The 22,580-nt window shown below is 47.0% G+C and overlaps 1 protein-coding gene across 4 annotated transcripts in view; it reads left to right on the top strand.

The window, feature by feature from the left end:
- CAMTA1 (calmodulin binding transcription activator 1) overlaps window positions 1–22,580 on the top strand; it is a 292,757-nt gene that overhangs the window by 266,240 nt on the left and 3,937 nt on the right. For 3 of the 4 annotated variants that reach the window (XM_054222805.1, XM_054222807.1, XM_054222806.1), the window contains 10 exons: window positions 1,372–1,511; window positions 1,753–1,949; window positions 2,294–2,372; window positions 3,243–3,558; window positions 3,949–4,472; window positions 5,618–5,805; window positions 6,221–6,467; window positions 6,942–7,013; window positions 10,771–10,964; window positions 11,168–11,242. In XM_054222805.1, coding sequence (XP_054078780.1) covers window positions 1,372–1,511; window positions 1,753–1,949; window positions 2,294–2,372; window positions 3,243–3,558; window positions 3,949–4,472; window positions 5,618–5,805; window positions 6,221–6,467; window positions 6,942–7,013; window positions 10,771–10,964; window positions 11,168–11,242 — 2,032 coding nt within the window. Of the gene's footprint in view, window positions 1–1,371; window positions 1,512–1,752; window positions 1,950–2,293; window positions 2,373–3,242; window positions 3,559–3,948; window positions 4,473–5,617; window positions 5,806–6,220; window positions 6,468–6,941; window positions 7,014–10,770; window positions 10,965–11,167; window positions 11,243–15,186; window positions 15,218–19,663; window positions 19,846–22,580 lie in introns of all 4 variants that reach the window. The other variant, XM_054222808.1, reaches the window with a different exon arrangement.

The following is a 22,580-nucleotide window of genomic DNA, read 5'->3' as shown; positions in this document are numbered from 1 at the left end:
AGGGAGAGGGGCACATCTTTAGCCAGTGGACCTGGGCTGTCTCATATCGATGGGCTGCAATGTGGTTTCAGTGCAGCACAGCAGAGAGAGCCTACCTCTGTAATACCCTCTGGTGAGAGCTGTGCCTTGCAGAGTGTACAAGTGCTCCTGCAATGGACTCTGCACGTCACCAGGTCACTCGGAGAAGACTTTCTCTTTTACAACCTGATCAGAGCTTGTTCGTTTTGATGCACAGATTCCTCTTGCTGTTGGTTGGCTTTGTTCTGGGGTTATCAGTGCTCTGCACCACCACGTCATCACCATGGATGCACGAAACCAAACAGGATGAGGGTTGTCTTTTCTCCACAGATTATTATATGTGCTGTTAGCGTGATAGCAAGATTAATTAAATGTTTCCTGTCCACAAAATTATCCTGCCCAGCTTCACATGAGCTGCATGAAGCTTCTCCCTTATGTGTCACCAGACAGGAGGAGCTCTCCTTGTTGCAGCCAGTCGAGCTGCACTGGCTGGCCCTGAACACAAAAAGTTTGCTTGAGTTGTTCTCTACAGTATCAGGTTTAGCAATGTCCTGTTAACTATCTAAGTCTCCCTGCTCCACTATTAAAGCATTAGTAGCTGTATTACAGTGCTAGGTTACAATGCAAGGAGGAGAAAATAACTAATATAGCCTTTAGATTTCTGCAGAGACCAGAGGGCTCGAGTGTTGTGCTGCTTTTCAGAATGATGTTCCTGGATTATCGGTGCCCATGCACTGTGATTTCTGGTAGTTCTGTTTCTGGCGCCTGGTTGAAGCTGTTTTCCAGAAAGGGAGCCTGTCAGGGAAGGAGCAAGTGCCTTTTTAAAGGCTCCTTGTTCTAAGCATAGAAGGAAGCAGAGGACTCTCTTTCCTCCAGGTACCATTATTGCGTGGTTTCAGGAGGCAAGCCAAGCTGAATTCAGGACTCTGGTAAAGTAGAGGGATTGACTGTAAAACGGAGAGTAGTTTGTCAGATATGATCCTACTGAAATGCTGGCTGAATCGTTCTATGTGCTTAGGGTTTACTTTTGTGTTCAAAGAAGTTGCATTACCCCAGTCCTTTATTGTGTGGATACAGGTAGAATCAGAAGGGAAGGGATCCATCTTCTGCCTGCATTTTTAATTTTCCTGTCTGTTTTCCGTAAGGATTTTTTTCTGGAACTGCAGTCAAAGGGCTGCTGCAGGAACTTGAAGAGCTGGGATGCTGCGGGGCAAGTGTCCCTGTGTGTTGCCAAGCAGCGCAAATCTCCTGTGTGACTTCCAGGATGGTTGTTTGTGGCTTCCTGCAGTAGGCTGCCAAAACCTGATCTTTCTTTCCATGGAAATATCCTTATTCTGGCTTTCTCTAACCTAGATAACCAGTTCAGGATGTCAATATTGGAGCGACTTGAGCAGATGGAGAGGAGAATGGCTGAAATGACTGGCTCCCAGCAGCACAAACAAGGAGTAGGAGGCGGGAGCAATGGAAGCGGGAACGGAGGAACGCAGGTGCAGGTATGAACCGCGCTGTGTCCAGACATGGCACCTTTATGCTTTCTTACCAGAGTTTGGTTTTGGGGTGGTTGGAAAGGATTATAGTTTTTCCTAAACAACAAGTCTGGTTTCTGGGTGTCTTTTAACAGCAGTTGGCTTTCACTCGCATTAGCCACTGTCTGGGTACCTGTGGGAGCCCGCCTGCTCAGGGCAGGTTGCAGCTCCCCTCAGTGGTTAAACTGGGATGTGTGTGGTGTTTCAGTGCGTTTCTGGGACTGGGACACTGGGCAGCTGCTTTGAGAGCCGCGTGGTGGTGGTGTGCGAGAAGATGATGAGTCGTGCTTGCTGGGCAAAGTCCAAACACTTGATCCATTCAAAGACTTTCCGAGGAATGACACTGCTCCACCTAGCCGCTGCCCAGGGCTATGCTACACTGATCCAGACCCTCATCAAATGGCGGTAAGACCCAGCCCCTTGGACTCTTGGGTGTCAGTACGGGCATGGCAGAAACCAAGCTCTGCTTGGTCCAGATTTCTGGTTGTCCCTTACCGACAGCCAAGTCCCTGAACTTGTTCCTGTCCCCTGATCTGACAGGACCTGTCTCTTGAGAGAGCAAGTCCAGTTACTGGATGTATCATGCTCTTTAAGTCTCTGGTGGGGGCACTATCTGTAATAAATATGTGTGTCGTGGGCATATGCGTGGCCACTAATTTGTGGTGTGGTGCATCGGGTGAAGCTGTGCATTTAGGCAATGATCCTAACATGACGCCAGAGCATCATTTGTTCTGCTGTTTCCTCTGCAGCACCAAACATGCAGACAGCATCGATCTGGAGCTGGAAGTTGACCCTTTGAATGTGGATCATTTCTCCTGCACTCCTCTGGTAAGAGCAGAGATTGAAACTTCTGAGAGGATCTGAGGACTGTACGGCATTCTTCCTGATGTGTTATTTTTCCTAGTGTCTTTCACACTCTGAAGAGTAGATGTTTCTTGTGTATCCTTGCTGTCTAAATGGTCAGACACGGCACTATCACCCTCCTGGCATTTTGTTGAGAGAGACCATGCATAAAAAACCTTGTCATTGAGTAATATGAGGACGGGGGACAGGTGGTTCTGGTTTGTGTTTTACCCAAAATCTCGTCTCCAGTATTCTGCTGGAAAAAGGACCTTACACGCCTTCTTTCCAGTTGTTCTCTTTGACCGATTGCCTGTAGAGGCTGTAAAGTCATTACAATGTCTTGGACATTGGAATCATGAAATCGTGACTGAGAATTTAGACAAGCAAAAAGCCAAAGCAGGTGGAACCAGAAGTGCCAGTTTACAACAGCAGAGTGTTAGTTTTATTGTTGCCAACCTTTAGTCCTGTCTACATGTTTTTGACCTCAGAGATTCCTTTGCGTATGAGACTGTTCTGTCTCTGCAGTGATGCCAATGTCAAAAAAAAAAAAAAGGGCAAAAAAAGCCAAACCCAAAAAACATTTATTGCTAAACAAGAAGCTGTCAAATTGTCATCTTCATTTGGCAGATGGAGGTTTCTCTGTCATAGGGGAGAATAGCATGCATCTAATCCTCTGTCGTGGCCATTTGTCAGGATAGAACATTTATAAAGGCCAGTTGCTGGAGTTCAAGCATGTTACGGTTTTGCTTATCAGAGTCGTTTTTCCATCAGCTTGGGACCAGACTCCACTGCGTTAGCAAGGAGGAAAGGAGAAGGCAGGTTCTCCCAATGGGTCAGTTATCTTTTCTTTTTCAGATGTGGGCATGTGCCCTGGGCCACATGGATGCAGCTGTTGTGCTGTACAAGTGGGACCGCCGAGCCATCTCTATTCCTGACTCCCTTGGGAGACTGCCACTGGCCATTGCCCGGTCTCGAGGCCATGTGAAGTTGGCAGAGTGCTTGGAGCAGCTCCAGCGTGATGAGCAAACTCAGCTTGGGCAAAACCCCAGGGTTCAGTGCCCCTCGAGCACAGACTCCAACACAGAGAACTGGGTGTCCCAGTGGCACGGTGAGCTTATTGCCTCTCAGGAGCCTCAGAAGGGAGTCACTGTGATTTCCAGTACAAACACAGGTAAAACAACCCTGAGGGCATGCACTGCTTTGCTGACGTTTGACACGTGAAAACCTGGGAGCAGGGAGCTCCCTTGGGTGGCAGACGGCATCTGTAGCCCAGCTGTCCATGCTTAATTCTTTTCTTGTGGGCTGTCTGTCATGTGCTCCATGCACTTGCATGAGTATTGGGCAGAGGAGTGAGTGCCTGCTTCAGAAAGATGTGTGTACCTTAAGAGTGGTTGAGGTCGTATCCTCCTGGGGTGATAGTTACCCCCTTCGCTCATCCTGTTGGGTGTCCCAGAGCATGGCACAAACTTCACCTGCAGCTCTGTGGCAGAAGCTGTTGTTGGTTCCTACAGCGATCATGTGTTGCATGGTTCGTTTTGACCATTGATCTGTTTGTTTCCAGAGCTGAGACGACCAAGATCAGAACCTTCCAGTTACTACAGCAGTGAGACTCAGAAAGATTACCCTGCACCCAAAAAACATAAGCTGAGCCCTGAATATTTTCAAGCCCGGCAAGAGAAGCTGCTTTCCACTGCGCTGAGCCTGGAACAGCCGAGCATCAGGAAGCAGAACTCCAGCTCCAAGCAATCCACCACTGAGACAATCAGCCCCAGTGAAGGGATAAGGGACTATGGCCGGGAGCTCTCCCAGCACATCCCAGAAGTTACTGGGTACCGGGGCTCTGGCAGCCAAGCAGGCATCAAATGGAACCCAAAAGACATTTATATTGGTGTGTCTGCAGTGCAGGTGGCGGGGAGCCAGAAGGGGGCTGCTCTGGGAAAGGACACTGTAGCCCATCGGCTACGCCAGCGAGAGCAGATGAATGTGCTGATGATGGCTGACAGGGAGATGGTGGATGCGGAGCTCTTGTCCTATAGGGACAATGCAGGGGACGAGGACTGCTTACACCACATGGATGACTTGCAGGTAAACATACCCGTAGCACCAAGATCAGCAGTCTCGGAGAACATGGTGGCTGCGCAGAGGACCCTAACTGAGACATTTCTGTGGAGGCCTTCAGAGGCTCCGAGAGGTGGTCACACAGTCAATGTATGCTGTCTTCTGTTTTCAAAGGGTATCCTTTCAACCAGCGTGCAAAGGCTGACTGTTAGCATTTAGGGTAATGCACTGGCGTGTGCTGCAACAGTGTACAGAATGCACAAAATTGTTTGCAATTTCACAAGGAAAAAGGAAAAAGCAGAGTGTTCTGGTCACATCAGTAAATGAGACTAAGGTGGCCCCATAGCTCTTTGGGAACAGGGAAGCAGTCCCTACAAAGACAAGGTGACCTGAGGGAGGCAGTGCTGTGGTTGCAGACCAAACTGCTGCACTTTAAAGGGCAGGGAGATAACAGTGGAGAAGGGGAGAGACAGTGGGTTTGGGGAAGGAAAAATCCCACCAGGTATGGAATAGAGGAAATAAAAGCACAATGGAAGCAGGACAGACAGATGAGAAGTAGTCACTGGGGAAAAGATGCTGTGTTTGGTCTTCTGCGTGAAAAGCCTAACAGGAGCACAGCCTGTACGCGCTGCCCTGGCATCTCCAAATATTCTCATCTTGCTGGTGTAACACAGATGAAGCAGATCTTTGCAAAATAAGAACTGTTTTCTGTTCTTGGTATTAAAAATTCTGTGAACCTTGGCGGGCAGGGGGATATGGTTCAGAAGTATTGCTGATGCAGCTGTGGTCCCAAGGGTTTTAACTTCTCTTGATGTGCCTTTTTTGTCCTGTCATGCTCTACTTCGGAAACAAAATAGTAGTGACAGCTGTCAGTGGTGTACAGCAAAGGTCCGGTGACATAAAGCTTTCACCAGATCTCTTAGGCTCCTCAAACACTCAGTGAAAAGGAGGCCTGGGGAATATGAAATACTGCAGTGCTTTGTCAGAAGAGACAGAAAAGCAAATGAGCTTTGGTTAATGAATTTCTCTCTAATGCTGAGACAAACAGCAGACTCCGGCTACCACAAGTTTGGGGAAAATGGGGCAATCTGTGTGAAGCTGGGCTGGAGCATGCAAGCATAAGGCTCCTGCTACCAGGCGGCGAAAGTTTGCTCTCCTCTTCCCCTTCCCAGGTGAACATGATGACACTTGCGGAGCACATTATTGAAGCTACGCCTGACAGGATCAAGCGGGAGAATTTTGTGCCAATGGAGTCGCCGCTGGTGGAGAGAACGGAGAGCGCTGCCATGAGCACCACAATGAGCTGGCTGGCCAGTTACCTTGCTGATGTCGATCATCTGCCCAGTGCTGCACAGATACGGTCAGTGAGGGCTGGGAGGTCGCTCTGGGGTTTTGAGTGGTCCGAATGCTGGGCAGCATGTGCTGATTGTTTGGCCTGCAGATGCTGTTTCTCAGTGGGACTCAATGCTGGTGTTCCAAGCCCAGCCACACTCTCCTGGTCAAACGTATCGTTGCCGGCACAGCTGCAAATTCATGGAAGAATGGGAGTGCATGCAGAAGGAGGCAGGAGGGGAATGTGGCCACAGGGTCTGACTTGTGGCTTCTCTTCCAGTGCCTAGTCTGGGCCATGCGGTACGGGCAGGCTCAGGAATGTGGGATGTTGCTTGGAGAGCCGGAGGGGAGCATGATCTTGAACTCAGAAATGTTGTCGTTACCTGTGATGCCAGCCCAGGTGCTTTGTGAGCCAATAATTCCTCCTGTGATTGGTATTTCAGAAGTCTGTATAGCGAACCCCTGACCCCTTCTTCGAACACCAGCTTGAGCCCTGTAGGCTCACCAATCAGTGAAATAGCTTTTGAGAAACCCAGCCTTCCCTCGGCAGCAGACTGGTCTGAATTTCTGAGTGCATCCACCAGCGAGAAGGTAGAAAATGAGTTTGCACAGTTAACTCTGTCTGATCATGAGCAGAGAGAACTCTATGAAGCTGCCAAACTCGTCCAGACAGTGTTCAGGAAATATAAGGTAGGTGGCCTAAACGTCCAGTGTCTTCCTTGTTAGGTGTGAAGAGAGTATGATTTGTTACAAAACAAACTGTGGGTAGTACCCACTCCTGGGACAAAAGTACAGTTTCTGTCATAACCTTTTCAATGCTCCAGGCATTTGCTTGTTGGTGTTTACCCAGCACCTGCCGTACTGGAGAGAGCGTGCCGTGCCAGAGCATGCCTTCTGTGCCAGAACAGCACTCGCAGAGTATCCTCAAAATATACCCCAGAGGCTCTGGTTAGTTGCCTGCTTGGTGTAAAGAGGGTTTGTCCCCTTTGTGATGTGACAGTAGAGGTAAGACCAGGAAATGCCTAGACTGGAATCGGACCAGGTGGCACTGGTGGGAGAAATTTAGAAGTAGGTGTCCTTCAGGCTGCTGTGCGTCGCTTCACGTCATCTGTCCTGTTTTGGTGCACTCTGACTACTTACTGCTTCTTTCCTTCTCCACCACAGGGTCGTCCTCTCCGGGAACAGCAAGAGGTGGCTGCCGCTGTTATTCAGCGTTGCTACCGAAAATACAAACAGGTAATCAAGGAAGTGAAATTTTATGGAACACACGTTAAGTGCTGTGAACACAGCCCTTTGTAGTGGGAATTATCCCACTTTTCCTGTTGTATGCTTTTCAGCGTGCAGTAATTAAATACCCTGCTCAGGCAAAATTGAAAAGGGAAGAAAATTCTTGTCCTGAATCTTAATTTTGGAGGGAATCCTTGAAAGGGTTCTGTTTGTGATACCTGCATTTTTGTTACAAGATAGAGGGCAATCACGTATTCCATATTGGCCTTTATGCATGCTATAGCCTGGTGAGACTATTCTCTGACTAGTTGCTTGCCAAATTTCATTGTGAAATTGAAGTTGGTTTTGCCTTTGATAAAGGCGAAGACAAAAAATAGGTTGTTTTATTTTGCAAATACTAAACTTTTAAACTATGTGAAGTCACGTGTTTTAGCTTGATGCAAGTTGTTCCAGGACTGAGACTGTTCTCCAGACTCTAGTTGGAGACATGCTTTTAGGCTGAGTTCTCAACCCCAGGAAAAGAAGATACTTTTTCTTTTTCCTTTTTGTTTTTTTGGTTTTTTTTTTTTTTGTTGTTGGTTTTGGGGTTTTTTTTGTGGGGGCTAGAGCCCACGTCCCTCTTTTCGCTATACCCTGCTAGACTCCAGCTGTCTGATGCCTGGCGGCATGTTACATAAAGTGAAAGGCAAGGTGCCTCAGCTATTTTACAACCTTCGAAAACATTTATTCGGGAAGCTTTTCTAGCGTTAGGTGACTGCATCATGATTCACATTCAGCCTGTCACATGGCTGTCATTCTGGAGTGATGCTTCCTGTAACAGGGAAGCTCAGTTCAGTTCAAAAACTGCTAGGCAAACTGCTTTGTCTTGGATCCTGGAATCACTTCTTTTTGAAAGAAGATCGTTTGGTTTTTTTTATTATTTTTTCATTCTTTATTTGCAGAACTAACATTAACTATGTATTTTTCTGTTTCTCCCTAAGCTTACTTGGATAGCCTTGAAGGTAATACAAATACAAACACTATTTTGGAAACAATTCCCCGTGGGTCACTAACTTTCACATTCCATATAAACCAGGAGAACCTGGCATTTAGAGAAATGCTGTAACAGTATCCGCTAATAAATGCCTGTGGTTGAGAAATCACTGACAAACCAAACCTTACGGGATGTAGGTAGGGGCTGCTGTGCCACAGCGTATCAACATAGTATTACAACTAAAAAACTAAAAAAGAAAAAAAAAGTCTCCTGCTTCTACAGGTACTGATATGAGCAGTGATGGGCTGAGGTGCGGGGAAGGTTTTGAAGCCATTTTTTGGAGGACAAACCTTTCCTTTGCTGCTGATCAGCCATCACTCCGTGATCTTTGCCTTGGCATTCGGGGAGCACAGGAGAGCGTTTATTCCACCCGAGCAGCCAGTATCCTCTGCATTCTGCCTGCCCGCCAGAGTGTTTTGAAGATTTGACTTTGAAATACCTGTGCCCTGAATTCCTGAGACCACCATCTTGGGTACATTGCTGCTCATACTGGAGGCACGCCTGTTGGTGCTAGCCGTAGGTTGCTCATGGCCGATGATTTTCTGCTGTAAAGAACATCTTGCTGTCATCAGATACGAGAATCCGTTGAGTTTCTCTCAGAGAGAGGCAGGTACCCAGGAGGCAAGGAGCGCTCTTCCAGGAGGGAACGTGTCCTCAGGGTAATTTTCTGTCCACAGCTCCTCCCGCTCCGCGGTTTTGCGTTAGTCGAAGCGCTGTTCTGGCAGTGCAGGTGAGCTGAGCCCTCCAGCGCCGCTGGGGCTTCACCGCTTCAGAGGCTGGGTGACATCTCCGTTTGTCCTCTCCCAGCTGGAGGGAAAAAGAGAGGAGGAGAGGGAGCAGCTCATCAGCTGTGGATCTTAGGGCTGAATGCAAACACATTGTGGTCTAGTCTGTGCAGTGACTGCTGTTTTCTCGTTCGCGTGCCTTATTCCTCTCTTATGGTACTGTATTGCTGAGAGCAGCACGGGCTTATGACTAGACATGAGCAGCCAGAGCTCATGTCTGTGAACCCTTCTATTCAGGGGTTTGTAACTCAGCCACAGAAGTCCCGTCTGGGCTAAAAATTGGAAGGAAAACCATGACAAGCCCATGAGCGGACTTATTTAAAATAGCTAATGTAAAACCACAATCTGATCCATTTAATTAAAAATGTTAAAAAGAAAACAAACAAACAAAAAAAAACCCAATGGAAATGAGTAATGGCAAAATATAACTGCACCTAATGACTGCTTCAATTCCAAAAAGTGAAATTTGGTAAATGGTGGTCTGTGATGATATTGGAGGGTTTTTTGCCTTGGGGTGATGTCGGGGGGGTTTGGTTGTTTGGGGTTTTTTTTCCCTGATAGACAGGAAGACTCCATTGAGATGTGTTAGGACATTACCCTGTGCAGGGCAGTGGCTGCCATTTCTGTCTCATCTGCCTGATAAAGCGAGCAGCAGTCATAGCTGATAAAATATCCGGGAACAACAGACACATACATTTTGAAAGTGTTAAAACTTTCAAAATAAAATCAGTAAGCACTGAAAACCTCTGTCGTGGTGCTAGCTCAGAGGTACGAGCGTAACTGCTGTACGTTATTCTACATCTGTATCTTAAAAAGGACTTTTGAAAATGTGCAGGAATGCATATAGTTTCTGTTAAGTGGCCATCTACTTGCGTGCTTTAAAAGGAAAAGGATGTAGAATACAGAAGAGTTTCTTTTTAAGAGTTTGTGCCTGCTTTGTTTGGAATCATGGGGCTAGAAATAATATAGTGCTAGAGGGAATTCTGGATGTGTGACTGCTTATGCAAATTTGCAAGTCCAGTGGATGCTTGTTACAGACTTCGAAGGAGGTTGTAGTTTTGCCTATGACTTAGGCTCAGTATTAGACTTGCTTAATTAATTGTTGTGGGGCTTGGGTTTTGTTTGGCTTTAGTTTTGGGTTTTTGTTAAGTTATAATCATATGCTGTTCCATTTCAAATGCTTGGATTTAAATGGATATATGAACAATCAAAACTTTTGCAGTGTTGTGCTATGGCATAGAAACAAGAAATTAGCTGTTCAAAAGCTAATTGTCCTAGGAAAGTGGATACACGCGCGAACAGCAAATTCGATTCTTAAAGTCATTTGTTTAAAAGACTTTTTTTGTGTCTTCATTTAAAAATATGTATTTGGTTTTAGTTAATTTGTTAGAATTTTGGAGTCGACATTCACACTGCTTTATCCTTATAGTCACTTATTTGTGTGCGTGTTGCTGCCGTTATGAGTCTTCACAAACGACGACTGCATAGAAATGAGCATCCTGTACTTTGTAATGAGATTCCTGTATGTGAGGGAAACAAACAGTTCCTGTCAGCGTAGTCAGCTGCTTTATCTGGAACGCAGAGCCACTGCAGTGTGAACGTGACCCGGAATCAGCTCCAGTTTTTCCAGAGTTGTTCCTAAGTATAGGAAGCTGGATGGGGTCATTGACAGGTACACATAGAGCCTCTCCTAGCGAGGTATTAAATGAAACCAGTCCCGTCAAACTATTCCAGGGGCAGCAAAACGGGTAATTGCTTCCTGATGCAGACCAGGTTCTGCACCTCATCTCACCGTTGTTCCCGTTTGCTGTCGCCCTTTTCCCAATCAGCGAGTAGATACTCATTCGCTTCTCCTCATGTCTTAGTGGTGCACGAGTCTTTCGCTGTAGGAACCTGCTTCTTGCTGGTTTTATTGGAATGCCTCAGCTTCTCTTTGTTTCTCTTGTAGTATGCACTTTATAAAAAGATGACGCAAGCTGCCATTCTTATCCAGAGCAAATTCCGAAGTTATTATGAGCAGAAAAAATTCCAGCAAAGCCGACGAGCTGCGATGCTGATCCAGCAGTACTATCGCAGCTACAAAGAATGTGGGAAGAGGAGGCAAAACCGTCGGGCAGCCACCATTGTACAACAGAAACTCAGGTGAGCTGTTTGGATGTTAGACACTACCAGGATCTTTATATATTGTTCTTACGCTCATCAGGGCTGTGTTGTAATTTACAGACAAAAGCCAGTGGGAAAAGGACAGTGGTTCATAGGATAATTATTCTTGCATTTAGTATTCGTCTCCCCAGGTTTGCTTACGCTTCAGTGTTGGATTTTTTTGTGTGTGTGTATGTGTTTAGAAGCAGTCTGCTTACCAAGAAGCAGGATCAAGCTGCTCGCAAGATTATGCGGTTTTTACGACGCTGCCGCCACAGGTAGGACACTCTCTTTTGGTATCTGCCCTTCATTAGAGCAATGCAACGATACTCAAGTGTGTCAGCAATAAGTGCAATGTAAAAGATAATAGAATCAGCTCACTACAGATCTTTTAATCAAATAACGAAGCCCAGCTGCTTGCAAGATGTACTGACAGAAATGAAATCTTTGACTTAGGACTGTTACTGAAAGAGAATCATGTTCAGCTCCATTGCTGGTATGGTAAAGCAGCCCAGGTTGTGTTGGGCAGACACAAAATGAGGAAACTTTGAGCAAAGCAAGGCCACATGAATTTCAAAGTTGGACTTGAAGTCTAAAAAAAAAAGCTGAATCATAGCTACAGCTTGTAAGTGCTGCACAAAGTATTCATGGTATGTGGGAAAGTGCAAAATGTGACAACATCTGGTGTCTGCTGGAAATGCCTTGAGTTTGGTGACAGGATCATTTGGTAAACTTTCATGAAATACGGGTTCTTTTTAATGTGGATAGGTGGAATGTGCCAGCAGAGCAGCAGACAAGTTAGTTCACATCAGCCACTCCACACATACCTCAGTGAGCTGGGAGTACAGGCACAGACATGAAGATGAATCATCTCTGCCGGTGTGGGACCCTGCGCAGGTTTGCCAAAGCGCTCACGTGGCAGCTGGCGCTGCCATGCCAGTGCTCTGCTACATGCAGGGCGTTTGTTTTGATTTTTCAATGGAAGGATCCCGTATGTATGATCAGGTTGCAAACTGGAACTTTGCCTAGACAGAAGTGAATTCAGATGTTCCTGACCCTGCTCCTTCCATTCTCACCACACATGCATTTCATTCACTCAGGAGCTGGTCAGACCTGACGCATTTTGAAGCACGTCTAGTTCAGTCGAGTGATCTTTGAACAAGGAGAGCTCTGAGAGGCAGAGGGGCAAGTAATAAACTTGATTTTAGAAACACTCGGTCCTTTTTGTAGGATTTCAGAGCTGCAGTTTGCAGGAGGTCGGCATGGCTCGCGTTGTGGAAGGACATCTTACCTGCAGGTTCAGTGGGAAGTAACATGCGTGGGCAAGAAGGAGGGCTTTATAGCACCCAGGCCAATTCCAAATGCACTTGAAACAGCCACAGTTGTTCATGAAGAAGCACAAGTGGCTTCTTGCTCTCAGTAGGGCGTATGGAAGAGACCCAGCGTTTGTTTTGGTGTGTCTGTTGGGCATCGTGTCCTGCTGAAGCAGGTGGAGGCTCGGAACTTCTGTATCCTCTCAGATCTGCTTGAGATCCAGGCAGTCCCTGGGGAAGCCACTTGCCTGTTTCCATCCGTGGAGGCTTGGGGTCAGCCTGCCCGAGGCTCTTGCAGCCGACTCGCACACAAGCCCAGAGAATACCTCACGGCTAGCTGTATCGCTGGGTTTGCCACCAACGTCCAGGATGTGCCATGCACTTCAGCCACACTCAGTTAAGTCTCCAGCTGTTGAGTAACCTGGATTCTCCAGGGCTTAAGGTTTCCATGATTCCAGCAGTCTTTCTTGCCTTCAGCTCATGGCCTGCCTTTTTCTCAGCATCGGCTGTTTCCGTCGTAGAGCGAGACCCTGCTCGTTTGCATCGCTGAAGTTTGCAGGCAGGTCCCTTCCCTGTAGGTGATCTCTCTCTCCATCAGCGCAGTCGCTGCTGCCGCCTCTCTGGGAGATGGGTTTAGGTCTTGGGGACTCATAACAGGAAATAAACAGAAGCAGCAGAGGGGGGGATCCATCCGGGTGGAAGATGAGGCAATTACTTCCTTCTCGTCTGCTCTTCTTCAAGCCTTCTGAATTTTCTGTGTCTTAATGATTACATTTATTCCTCGCTGTTTGACTTTTCTTGCTTACCTTCCTGAGGATAGAGTAATAAAACTTAGGATGTTAAGTAAGTTTAAAACCATCTCTGTATAAGGCTCTGCTGTGCGTCCTGTGTAACGCTCGCGCAGGATGCAGCTGGCGATGGTGTGACTGGTACTCGGGTTAACAGCCCCGTGCGCTGTTTCAGGAGTACTGCTTGCTGGGATCCCATAACGGACTCCTTGAAATGCTCAAAATTAGCACACTGCTGCTACAAGCAAGAAACCAAGAAAGCCCCAGGCTCCATAAAAAAATATTTCAGCCATCCAAACCCCTGAATATCTAGGGGCAAGCCATAACAACTAACATCTAGTGTTATTTAATGCTCTGTAGCGTAAAAATGGCACTATGGCGCCACTTGTTAAACCACAGTGCCTTCTCAGTACAAAGGACAGAAATGACAGATATTTTTGGAAAATCTGAGGGAGTGAGAGAAAAGAGAGTGTGCACAGGAACATCACAGAAGCGGGATCTTGTAGCAGGTTTCTGTCAGCTGAGAGAGGCGGGGAAGGAGGCTGTAAAAGCCACTTGCAGTCTGTCATGAGGATAGTGAGCTAAGTGAAAAAGCAGTAAGTTCCTGAAGTTCAGAAATTCAACCTTAAAATATGAAACTGTTTAACCTTGGGTTTTGTCCACAAGCAGATTCTGTTGCTGGGCCAATAAATGACTCTTAATAAGAGCTTATTCTGTAGCCTTTACGCAAGATTTACTTAGGCTTTCCCCTGGCAACCATGCAGTTGGTTGTTTTTTTTCCTGTTTTAAATTCATCGAAGTTTACTTTAAGCCAATCGTGGGAACTCTTTCTCTGCTAGCATTCGGAACAGCTTAAGTCGTCGTCTTGTCCTATTTTGCTTATTAGCTTTTTGGCGCAAAGTCTCGGTAGTGCAAAGATGATTCTTATCAGCCTGAGGATCCAGGGTGCGTAGGCGTGTTGGTCTCCTGTTTTCTGATCTCCTGAACTTACACTTGTTGCCTGATCAGTCAGTGTTTCAGACGTTTTGAGAGAGTTAAGGAGAGAGGTTCTGTGGTTGGAGTTCTCTCAGCAATGGATGCATAGGCATTGATGGAAATCAGAAAAGAAATGTAAGTTTTGGCCGAATGTATTCTTAGAGAAGATATTGGAGCTCTGGTAGCTGAATATTATTAGGTGTCATGGAGACAAAAGTGGTCATTCATCAGCAGCAGTCATTCTGATGGTCAGACATGTATCGTTTCCTTTTGACTTCGGAAAAAAATATGTATTTATCCATCTATTGTCATATTCTCAAAAATGCGGTGAAAAACATGCATCAGCCATAACATGGTATCAACGTGACTTGTCACAGAAGTGTTGTTTGTTGAGAATGAGAAACAGAAACTTCCTGGCCTCCCAGCAGAGCCTTGCCTCTCTTCCCATGGTGCCCGGACCTGTTGGCTGGCACTCGACTAACTTTCAACCTAAACCTTGCCATGACACCTACTGTGAGTTGAGCTGTCTCCCGGCATGCTGTCCTGCATGAGGCAGAATCAAGGGTTTGCGTATTCAATGGTTTTGGAAAGACTCCCCCTACTTAGCGATCCCCAGACATGACACATCTAGAGCTGCAAGGAAATCCGAGAGCTCCGAAGTGAGTTTGGGATTGCTGAGCTGAAGCCATAGATGGTCCGTACAGTCAGCTTTTACTGGGGAGGTAACCTCCCATTTCCTATTCTTCCTCTGATTCCTAGGAAAATTTTACTCTTCTGAGAGGTATCTACACCATCGCTAGGCTGTGAACATGATCTGCAGTGTTTTTTATGGAGTAGTGTTTGGAATGAGATAGAGAACAGACAGTCGCTGCGAGGGAAGGCAGGATGCAGCTAGAAATGCCGCAGGGATGACAATATTGGGTTTCTTTTACTTGCTTGTTACTTCCTGCCCTAAACCACCTAAACACAGGACTGCTCCTCCCTGGTGAAGAGGAGGAGTCTGGTAGGCAGGAGCCGGGGAAGGGTTCTTTCTCTCCAGGCAAACAGAAGTGTTGTCTCCTCCTCCCTGAAGCGAAGCTCTTGGTAAGGTATGGTTTTTGCCATGTGTGTGCTAATAGCTCTTTGGTATTGTTTTGCAATCTGAAGCCCACTGGTGGACCATAGGCTGTACAAAAGGGTGAGTGTAGCTGCCTGCTAGCCAGTTCCTCTCTTCCATTTTAAATATTTTTGCTTTCTGCTTGCTTGCATGGGGCTGCAGCCGAGATATGCCAGTAAGTTTCACCTTCATTAATTATGTAAAACAGAATCCTGTATAAACTAACCCTACTGCAATGACTAACACTGCTGCTTTTATAACAGGACAGAGCTCCGCAGTAGATGTTACCGATGCATGAATGTGTGAAAAAGGACGTGTATATTCATCATGGGCATGCTTAGGCGGCGTTGTCGGTGGGACATTTTTTCAGTATCCAAAATGGCTGTTAGTAGATTTTGGAACTTGACGGGGTTTACACACACAGAGTCAATGAGCAATGACGTCCTTTGTCATGGGACTGCGACAGCGTTCAGGCTAGATCGTAGGCAGCTGCGGCACAGACGCAGCCTGCGCTGGATGGTTGGTTGTGTCCGCCTGAGCCAGAGAGAAGCAGAAGGGCTCTTCACGCTGCTTGTTACTCCCTGAGGTGGTTAAGCACCGATGCTTATCTTCTAGAAGTTGGTCTTTGGTAAGTTACGTGTCTGGTTACCTTACTAGGGCCAGCTTTTTGACAACTGCTTCTCCCAGCTGTTAATCTACGTAGTGGGAAGGAAAACAAAAAGCCTGAAATGAAGATGAAGACGCTATAACTGCGTTATAGTAAGTGCCAAGTGAGCTTCTGTCGGGACTCTCATTCTCAGCGTGAAGAGAGTCCACTTGCCTTGTGCTCGGTCACGTCAGCGGCTGGTTTGGTACCCGGCAGGATGGGAACACGCCGGAGCGTTCCCACGGCAGGTCACAGTCCCTGTAGGAGCAGGGATGAGACGTGTGCCTGAGCCGTCAGCAGGAGTACTCAGTACCATTTTGCATTTGAGAGGTGGTAGAACAGCAGGTTTTTCTCTGTCAAAAACTGCAGTTGGAAATAACGCTGTTTGTGTGCTTATTACTACTATTTCAACAAGGGAGGAGAGGCAGAGAGGGCATGACCTGGACTCCTGCTTCCACATAACATTCAGAAGATAAACTGAATTGTTGATAATGGAGTTTTACTGACTTCGAATTGCAGAGATGATTTTTATGACTTAGGAGTGAGAGTACGAATTGGGGCTTAAGCCTGCTGGAGGCATCATTATTTGTTTAACTCTTCAGCCTGACAAAATAGCTAATGACATTTATTTCCCAACTATAACTCTTGTGCTGCCATTTTTTGCTACATATGCTGAATTTTTTACAAGTAACGAGTTATTTACTAATGACAAATGAGGTAAGAATTGTATGAAACGGGGACAAAAGCCCAGATGTGCCTTAACTGTTTTAAGTGCTACTTTCATGGATCTTGCCCTGGCAGAGGAAGAGAAACGCTGCTGCTGATGGCAGACACCAACGCTGTGACACTATTGTCTGGAAAACTGTAGCTCCAGGTCTTAGCATGTATGGCAATGTGCTTTACAACTAATAATTCAGGAACTGTGTAAAACCAACATCTGTTCTCATAATGGTGGACTGACCGGGTGACTTGTTTTTGCTAATCTGATGCTTTGTGTATAACCAGGGCTGGTAATTTTTGGTCTACAGTTGGGTGTCTGGTTTCAAAAGCCTCTTGAAAAAAAAACATAATTTGTTTTTGAAAAGTAAAATTCACAAAAAATAACTTCTATAAAAGCCTGACATTCTGATTAGATAAATTGTCCTTCCTCTATTACAAGGTAACAAGTAAGTGTCTACTTTTACACAAAAAAACATTAACACATTTAACCATCTTTAATCTTGGGGTGAGTTACCGTATCCATGGGACGGTGACGTGCGCAGCAGACAAATGGCGCTTCATTTATCCGCCGGTGGAGCAGTGCGCTGCTGGGGCTGGGGGGGCTTGGCAGCCAACCTTCCCTCCCCAGCGTCCTCCTCCTGCCGCGGGATGGGCCTGAGCACGGGGCTGCAGCCCCAGCCCCACGACGCAGCATGTGCCTTTGGGGCAGGACCCCCGTCCCCGTGTGCCAGCGGAGCCAGTAGCCACCAACACGCTTCAGGCCAGGGCGCGGAACGGCCGTGCCGCCAGGGTGGGACGCACCCGCTCTGTCTCTTCTCTGGGCAAAAGCTGAAGGCCGCAGTCCTTCAAGGGCGTGAAGCCCTTTGAAAAGCAGCCGAATTGGAAGAAACTGGTGCAAGACAGGAGTTGGAGGAAGAGAAGAGTCAGAGCAACTGTTTTTCTGCCTGTGCTCCCTCAGACTCATTCCGCAGCCTGAGGCTCCCTGGTGAGACTGTTCTCTGACACTGCCTGGGGGTGACTGGGGGTCTCCCAGTCTTCCCTGCTTGTGTCTGGCCAGCCATGGACCGCGTCCCACGGTGTGTAAGAAAAGGGACCAGCGTGCGTGTCCGCAGTTAGATGCTGGTATGCTCAAAATGCATTCCTGACCCCAGCTGCTCCTATTTTTGTGGGGTTTGGTGCTATCTTCTTAGTCTTCCTTCCCTCCAGAGAATTCCTGCTTAACTGTTTGGGCTCCTGCTGCACTCTGCTCTCAGGCTCCTCCGTCCACCCCGTGTCCGTGGGCTCAGTGCCCCCTGTGGCCCTGGGGATGGTGCGGGCTGGACGCAGCACTTCGCAACCTGTGCGTGCCAGACAGGAGGGATGTTTTAAGACCCTGTTCTATGAACAGGAAAAATAATTTAAACTTAAAATGTGCATATCAAAGTGGGCTAGTTGGATTCAAAACTGAAAAGAATGGGAAACGTACGACTCAAACGTAGAAGAATAAAGCAGTTGTGCTGTTGTGCCTCTCCGTTCAAGGCTAGGACTCCTGCTGGGAGAGCGCACGCGGTCTCAGGGTACGCCGGAGCTGACCCGTGTTGCCTGCTCAGCGCGGGAGCAGAGGGGCTGCGAGGAGGAGCGAGCGCAGGGTCCCGGCCGCGGCGCCCAGCCCAAGGGTGCTGCAGGGGCAGCTGGCGGCCGGTCAGCAGCGCGGGAGGAGAAATAGGCGATGTGCTTTAAGGCTTTGTGTGTGTGACAGCCGATGAGAAATTAGCAGGAAGCAGGTTCTGGAAGTTTAGTAGCATTTGCAGGTTTTGCCGTGAATGGTGAGTGGTATTGGATTGATCGGGAAATCGACGAGTTCTCTGCTTATCTGGAAGAAGCTATGAACTGTCACAAAATGTATTAGCTGCTGTTCTGCCAAAATAAGTCTGTTACAGCAAATGATTCTTTGCTGCTTTGCATTCTGATAGCAACCTACATGCATACGCTGCTGGTGTGCGTGCACATAATAAAATATTTCTGGGCCTTCTGATGTGCGCAAGCTGAGAGATCCATCTGCGCTGAAGGAATGCATGCCAGCGGATGTGTTCTGTACGCTGACACCGGGCTTATATAGTCTAAGTGTGCAGATAAATGGTCACAGCATTTGCCTCCATCTTTCAGTTTGAAAACCTCTTTTCAAACTGATTTCATTAATTTTTCTGGATTTACTTGCGTTACATTACACCAGGATCAGTAAAGAGAGAGGTGGGAGATTTTATTGACCAGGTTATGTGAGACAAAACTTGCTATCTTTCTGTGGTAGAGATTAAAATGCTTTCTAGAAAAAAAATATCCAGTTACTATTGCCTTTAAGTAATAGTTTTCATCTCGGAGGAACCCGCTCTAGTGGACAGATTTCAGCTAATCCCAGTCCCTGCCACACAAATGTGTCCCTGCCCGTCGGTTAAACCACCCGCTGTAGCCTCCTGAGGAGAGCTTTGCTCAAAGTCCCCATGCGGGACGTGAACAAAAACGGCGGCCGCTTGAACTGTGGCCCTCTGTGCCGTGCTCTGGGCTGGCGCTGGGAGCGGATCACACGGAGCGAGTCATTTCGCATCGTTAGGCTACGGCGAAACTTCTGTCCTCCCTGGGGCAGAACGAGCGCGCTTGTTGTCTATGATCATGACCAATAAAGAATGTTTTCAGGTACGGCATCTTTCATTTAAAAATAGATCCCCTTTACTCCCACCTGTTTCTCGCGGTTTGATTAAGTGATTAAGCAGTTGATTAACTGCTCTCCAGTTTGGGGAGTGCGCATGTAGCACCTGCACTCAGTTCCTCTGGTAAGTACAACTTTATTTCATACCTGAATAAACAACATCTACTACATTTTGCTGTTCTCTGCATACCCTTCCCTCTTGGCGTTTCAACAACAAACCCTTTGCTACTACTGTGCACCTCGGAGTTGTATCTTTTGCGTGTTTTTAAGAAGTGCTATGCAGCAGCCATTGCATTTAAGTACCCAGTTTCTTACGTCTCTTAGTAAGACTGAGAATGGGGGAAAATTTTAAGGGGTTGAAAAGACCTGTTTGTTTTAAGTTCAGGACAATGGGAGAAAATGTCATATTGGGATATGCGTCGCTGTACCTGCAACAAAAGTTTTCAAAGTAATTTCTTTTTTCGTTTACCTCTTGCAGGGGCTGAATGTATTTGGAGCTCAAATGTGTGTGTTAAATCGCAGACTGCGTGCTCTGGGGTGTCATTCTTATTGGGCCTTTCTGTCTTTTTTGTTTTGCTGCCCAAATGAGATATCTGGAAAAAGGCAAGAGCTCCCTTTTCTTAAATGTCCCACAGGCCATTTCAGCTCTCAGAGCCACAGGTAACTCGCCAGACAGCCTTCTCTGGCTCCCACACCCTGTCCTTTACACTGATCTCCAGCATTCAGATTCATTAAACATTTCCCTGGCTGGGCATTATGGAGTAAATTTGATGAAGCAGCTTTGTGTTACGCTTTACCCATGAAGCCATCGTTTGCTGTAACTTTCTCTGGGTAGGCCTGATTCATTTGCTGACACCCCCATCGAGACCGGGGAGGGCGCGAGGGAGAGGAGCTGCTGCTCGCTTCGGGGGCTGTTGCTTTCTACATCGCTTCAGCACGTAACGATGCAACCTCCTGTGTGGTGTCCAAGCAAGGAACATGGTTCAAAGGGCAGAAGCTTTGTCTGGCTGGAGCCATCTGGGAACTGGGACGTAGCTCCCGAGCATCAGGGTTCAAAGCTCATAGTTGAAATCATCTTCTTTTCCCTCTCTGTGCATCAGCACCACAGCTGTGATTCAGACACCTTATCAGTGGTCATCTCTATTGCACGTGCTTTTTCCGTCCATCTGCTCTTCAGCAGTTGCTGAGGGAATGACTTTGTGCCGTAGAGGCGCTGACCGTCTAGAGGAAATGTTATCTGAGGAGGGTTTTGTGAAGGCTTCATCAGTGCAAAACCAAATTTACAGTCCTTGCAGTTCTGCGCGTGGTTTCAGCCGCTGCTGAAGTGGGACGGTGCTTCTCCTTCGGAGCCCTGCAGCAGCCGGGGCCTCTTCCCCTCCCTGGTGGGCGCTGCCTCGCGCCCTGCGTCGCTTGGGCTGTTCCCACCTCCAGAGCGGTGCCCGCAGCCCTGGAGAGGTTTGCGCACCGTCCACCAGCGCACGGACTGCTGGTGTTACTTGCTCTCAGCGCTCTCATTTTTTCTGTTTTGTTTTGGATTTGGGGTTTTTTTGCTTTGTTTCTTGGTTTTTTGTTTGTTTGTTTTTTAAAAAAAGTCTCACTGTAAGTCTGCCAGACTGGACTGAAACATCCCCTCTAAGAACATCCTTTCTGTGTACCGTTCTACAAGTGCCAGTCGTGTTCTTTTCCTTGGAGCAGTTTATTAAATACTTGTAACTGCAAATGCTTCGCCTGGGCCCTCGTCCCTGCTGAACTGAAGAGTGAAAAACATGAACCAAAGAAGATTGCCTTCTAGTATGAAAGCAATGCCATATTGTTCACTTAAAAGCTCTCCTGGCAGCACTTACTTAGTGGATTTCTATTTTCAAGGGTCCTAATTTGTGCAAAAGTCTTCCCTGGTCAAACTGTATTTTTACTGCATTTGAGAATTTAGAGGGTTTATTACACCGAGCATTAATGAAGAGGAAATACCAGCCCCACAGTCGTGTTAACGCTTCATATTGTCGTCACAAAATCAAATCAAAGTACCACTGAGTAAGGAACTTACTCGAAAAGAAGTGTTAAATGAGGACTAAAAGCACTTTTAAGACACAGGAAAGGCCGCAGTGCAGACTATCCAAAAAAGAATTATTGGTTGAAAACAACTAGTTTTAGGTTCTCTTGGTAAAGCAATTCAGAGGCTTGTTTAAGAACGGTTATTTTAAATGACAAAATAAACGGGTTACCTTGGTCTGGTATCTAGGTCGATGCGTACGCTGGTTCTGGCACCTCATGCTTTGCCCTGGTCTGGGGAAGCAGCAGCGTGTTCACAGCAACGCGTCGGTGCTTCCCGAGTGTGATTCTGGCCCGGCGCTTGCTCGGTTACCGGTCGCAGTTTGAGGTACTCCGCTGGGCTCTGGCTGTGCGGCGCCGCAGGTACCGCAGCGCAGCGGGGGCCCTTCGCTGGCCCCTCGGTGCCGGCTCTTCTGCGCGGGGAGAGATCGCCAGCCACGCACTGCCGGCAGAGCACTGCACACGTGAAGGACTTGTACCTTCCTGCACTCCCATTTTTAGTGTAACACATGCACGATTACGTATGCTGAACGCAGAGATTAGCTTAATAAAAGAAAGTGGTAGCTTAATAAATTCGAATGATCATCATCTTGAAGCTTAAGTTTATCAGTGCTGTGGAATGCAGGGTTTGACTTAAGCCGTTACGTACTAAACAGCATCCCTCAGTAACGTGCCCATGACAAACCGCACAGTCTGTAACTTTATGTAACTTTACTGTAGGGAGATTCCGTACTAGTATGTGCTTGTGTTTCTAAGCAGTAGTTATCATTGCACTTGCAACGTTTTTATAAGCCTGAAAATCTGTAAACTAATGTAAAGCACACGTGACCAAGGAAAGTGCTGCATATTTCTGAATAGGATCTGTACTCGTGCAAATGTTGAGTGCTGCAGTAATTAGCTTTCATCGGCATGTGTGTTCCAGTTGAACGGACTCAACAGGTCTGCACCAGTACAGATATTGCATGTTGTAGGTTGGAGTTTGCAGCAAAGCATGTCTTGCATTCTTCCAGCAAAAGTGCTTTGTTAGCGTAGCCCTTGCATGTCGAAGTGCTAAACTAAGGTATAGCATGTCTCAGTGAAAGAGCCACCAGCTTATCTAATGTGCATGTTCTCAGCAAGAGATCTATCATAACAGGTTACTTTTACGTTACAGTACTGAAGTGCAACAGAAAACACTTGGAAGTTGCACTGCAAATCACGTATTAATTGATGGTATCTTGAACATAGTTAATCTAAGCCTTAAAAATTTCCTAGTGCGCAGAGGCACACCACGTTTTTCTAGCGCAGCAGATACCTTGGCTCACCTTCCGCTTCTGAGCGGTGCAGTAATAGAAATATTAGTAATA

The sequence above is a fragment of the Rissa tridactyla genome, chromosome 16 (assembly GCF_028500815.1).
Source record: "Rissa tridactyla isolate bRisTri1 chromosome 16, bRisTri1.patW.cur.20221130, whole genome shotgun sequence".
Classification (NCBI taxonomy): Eukaryota; Metazoa; Chordata; class Aves; order Charadriiformes; family Laridae; genus Rissa; species Rissa tridactyla.
The sequence above is the reverse complement of the archived record's forward strand: the minus strand, read 5'-3'. Positions and strand labels throughout refer to the sequence as shown.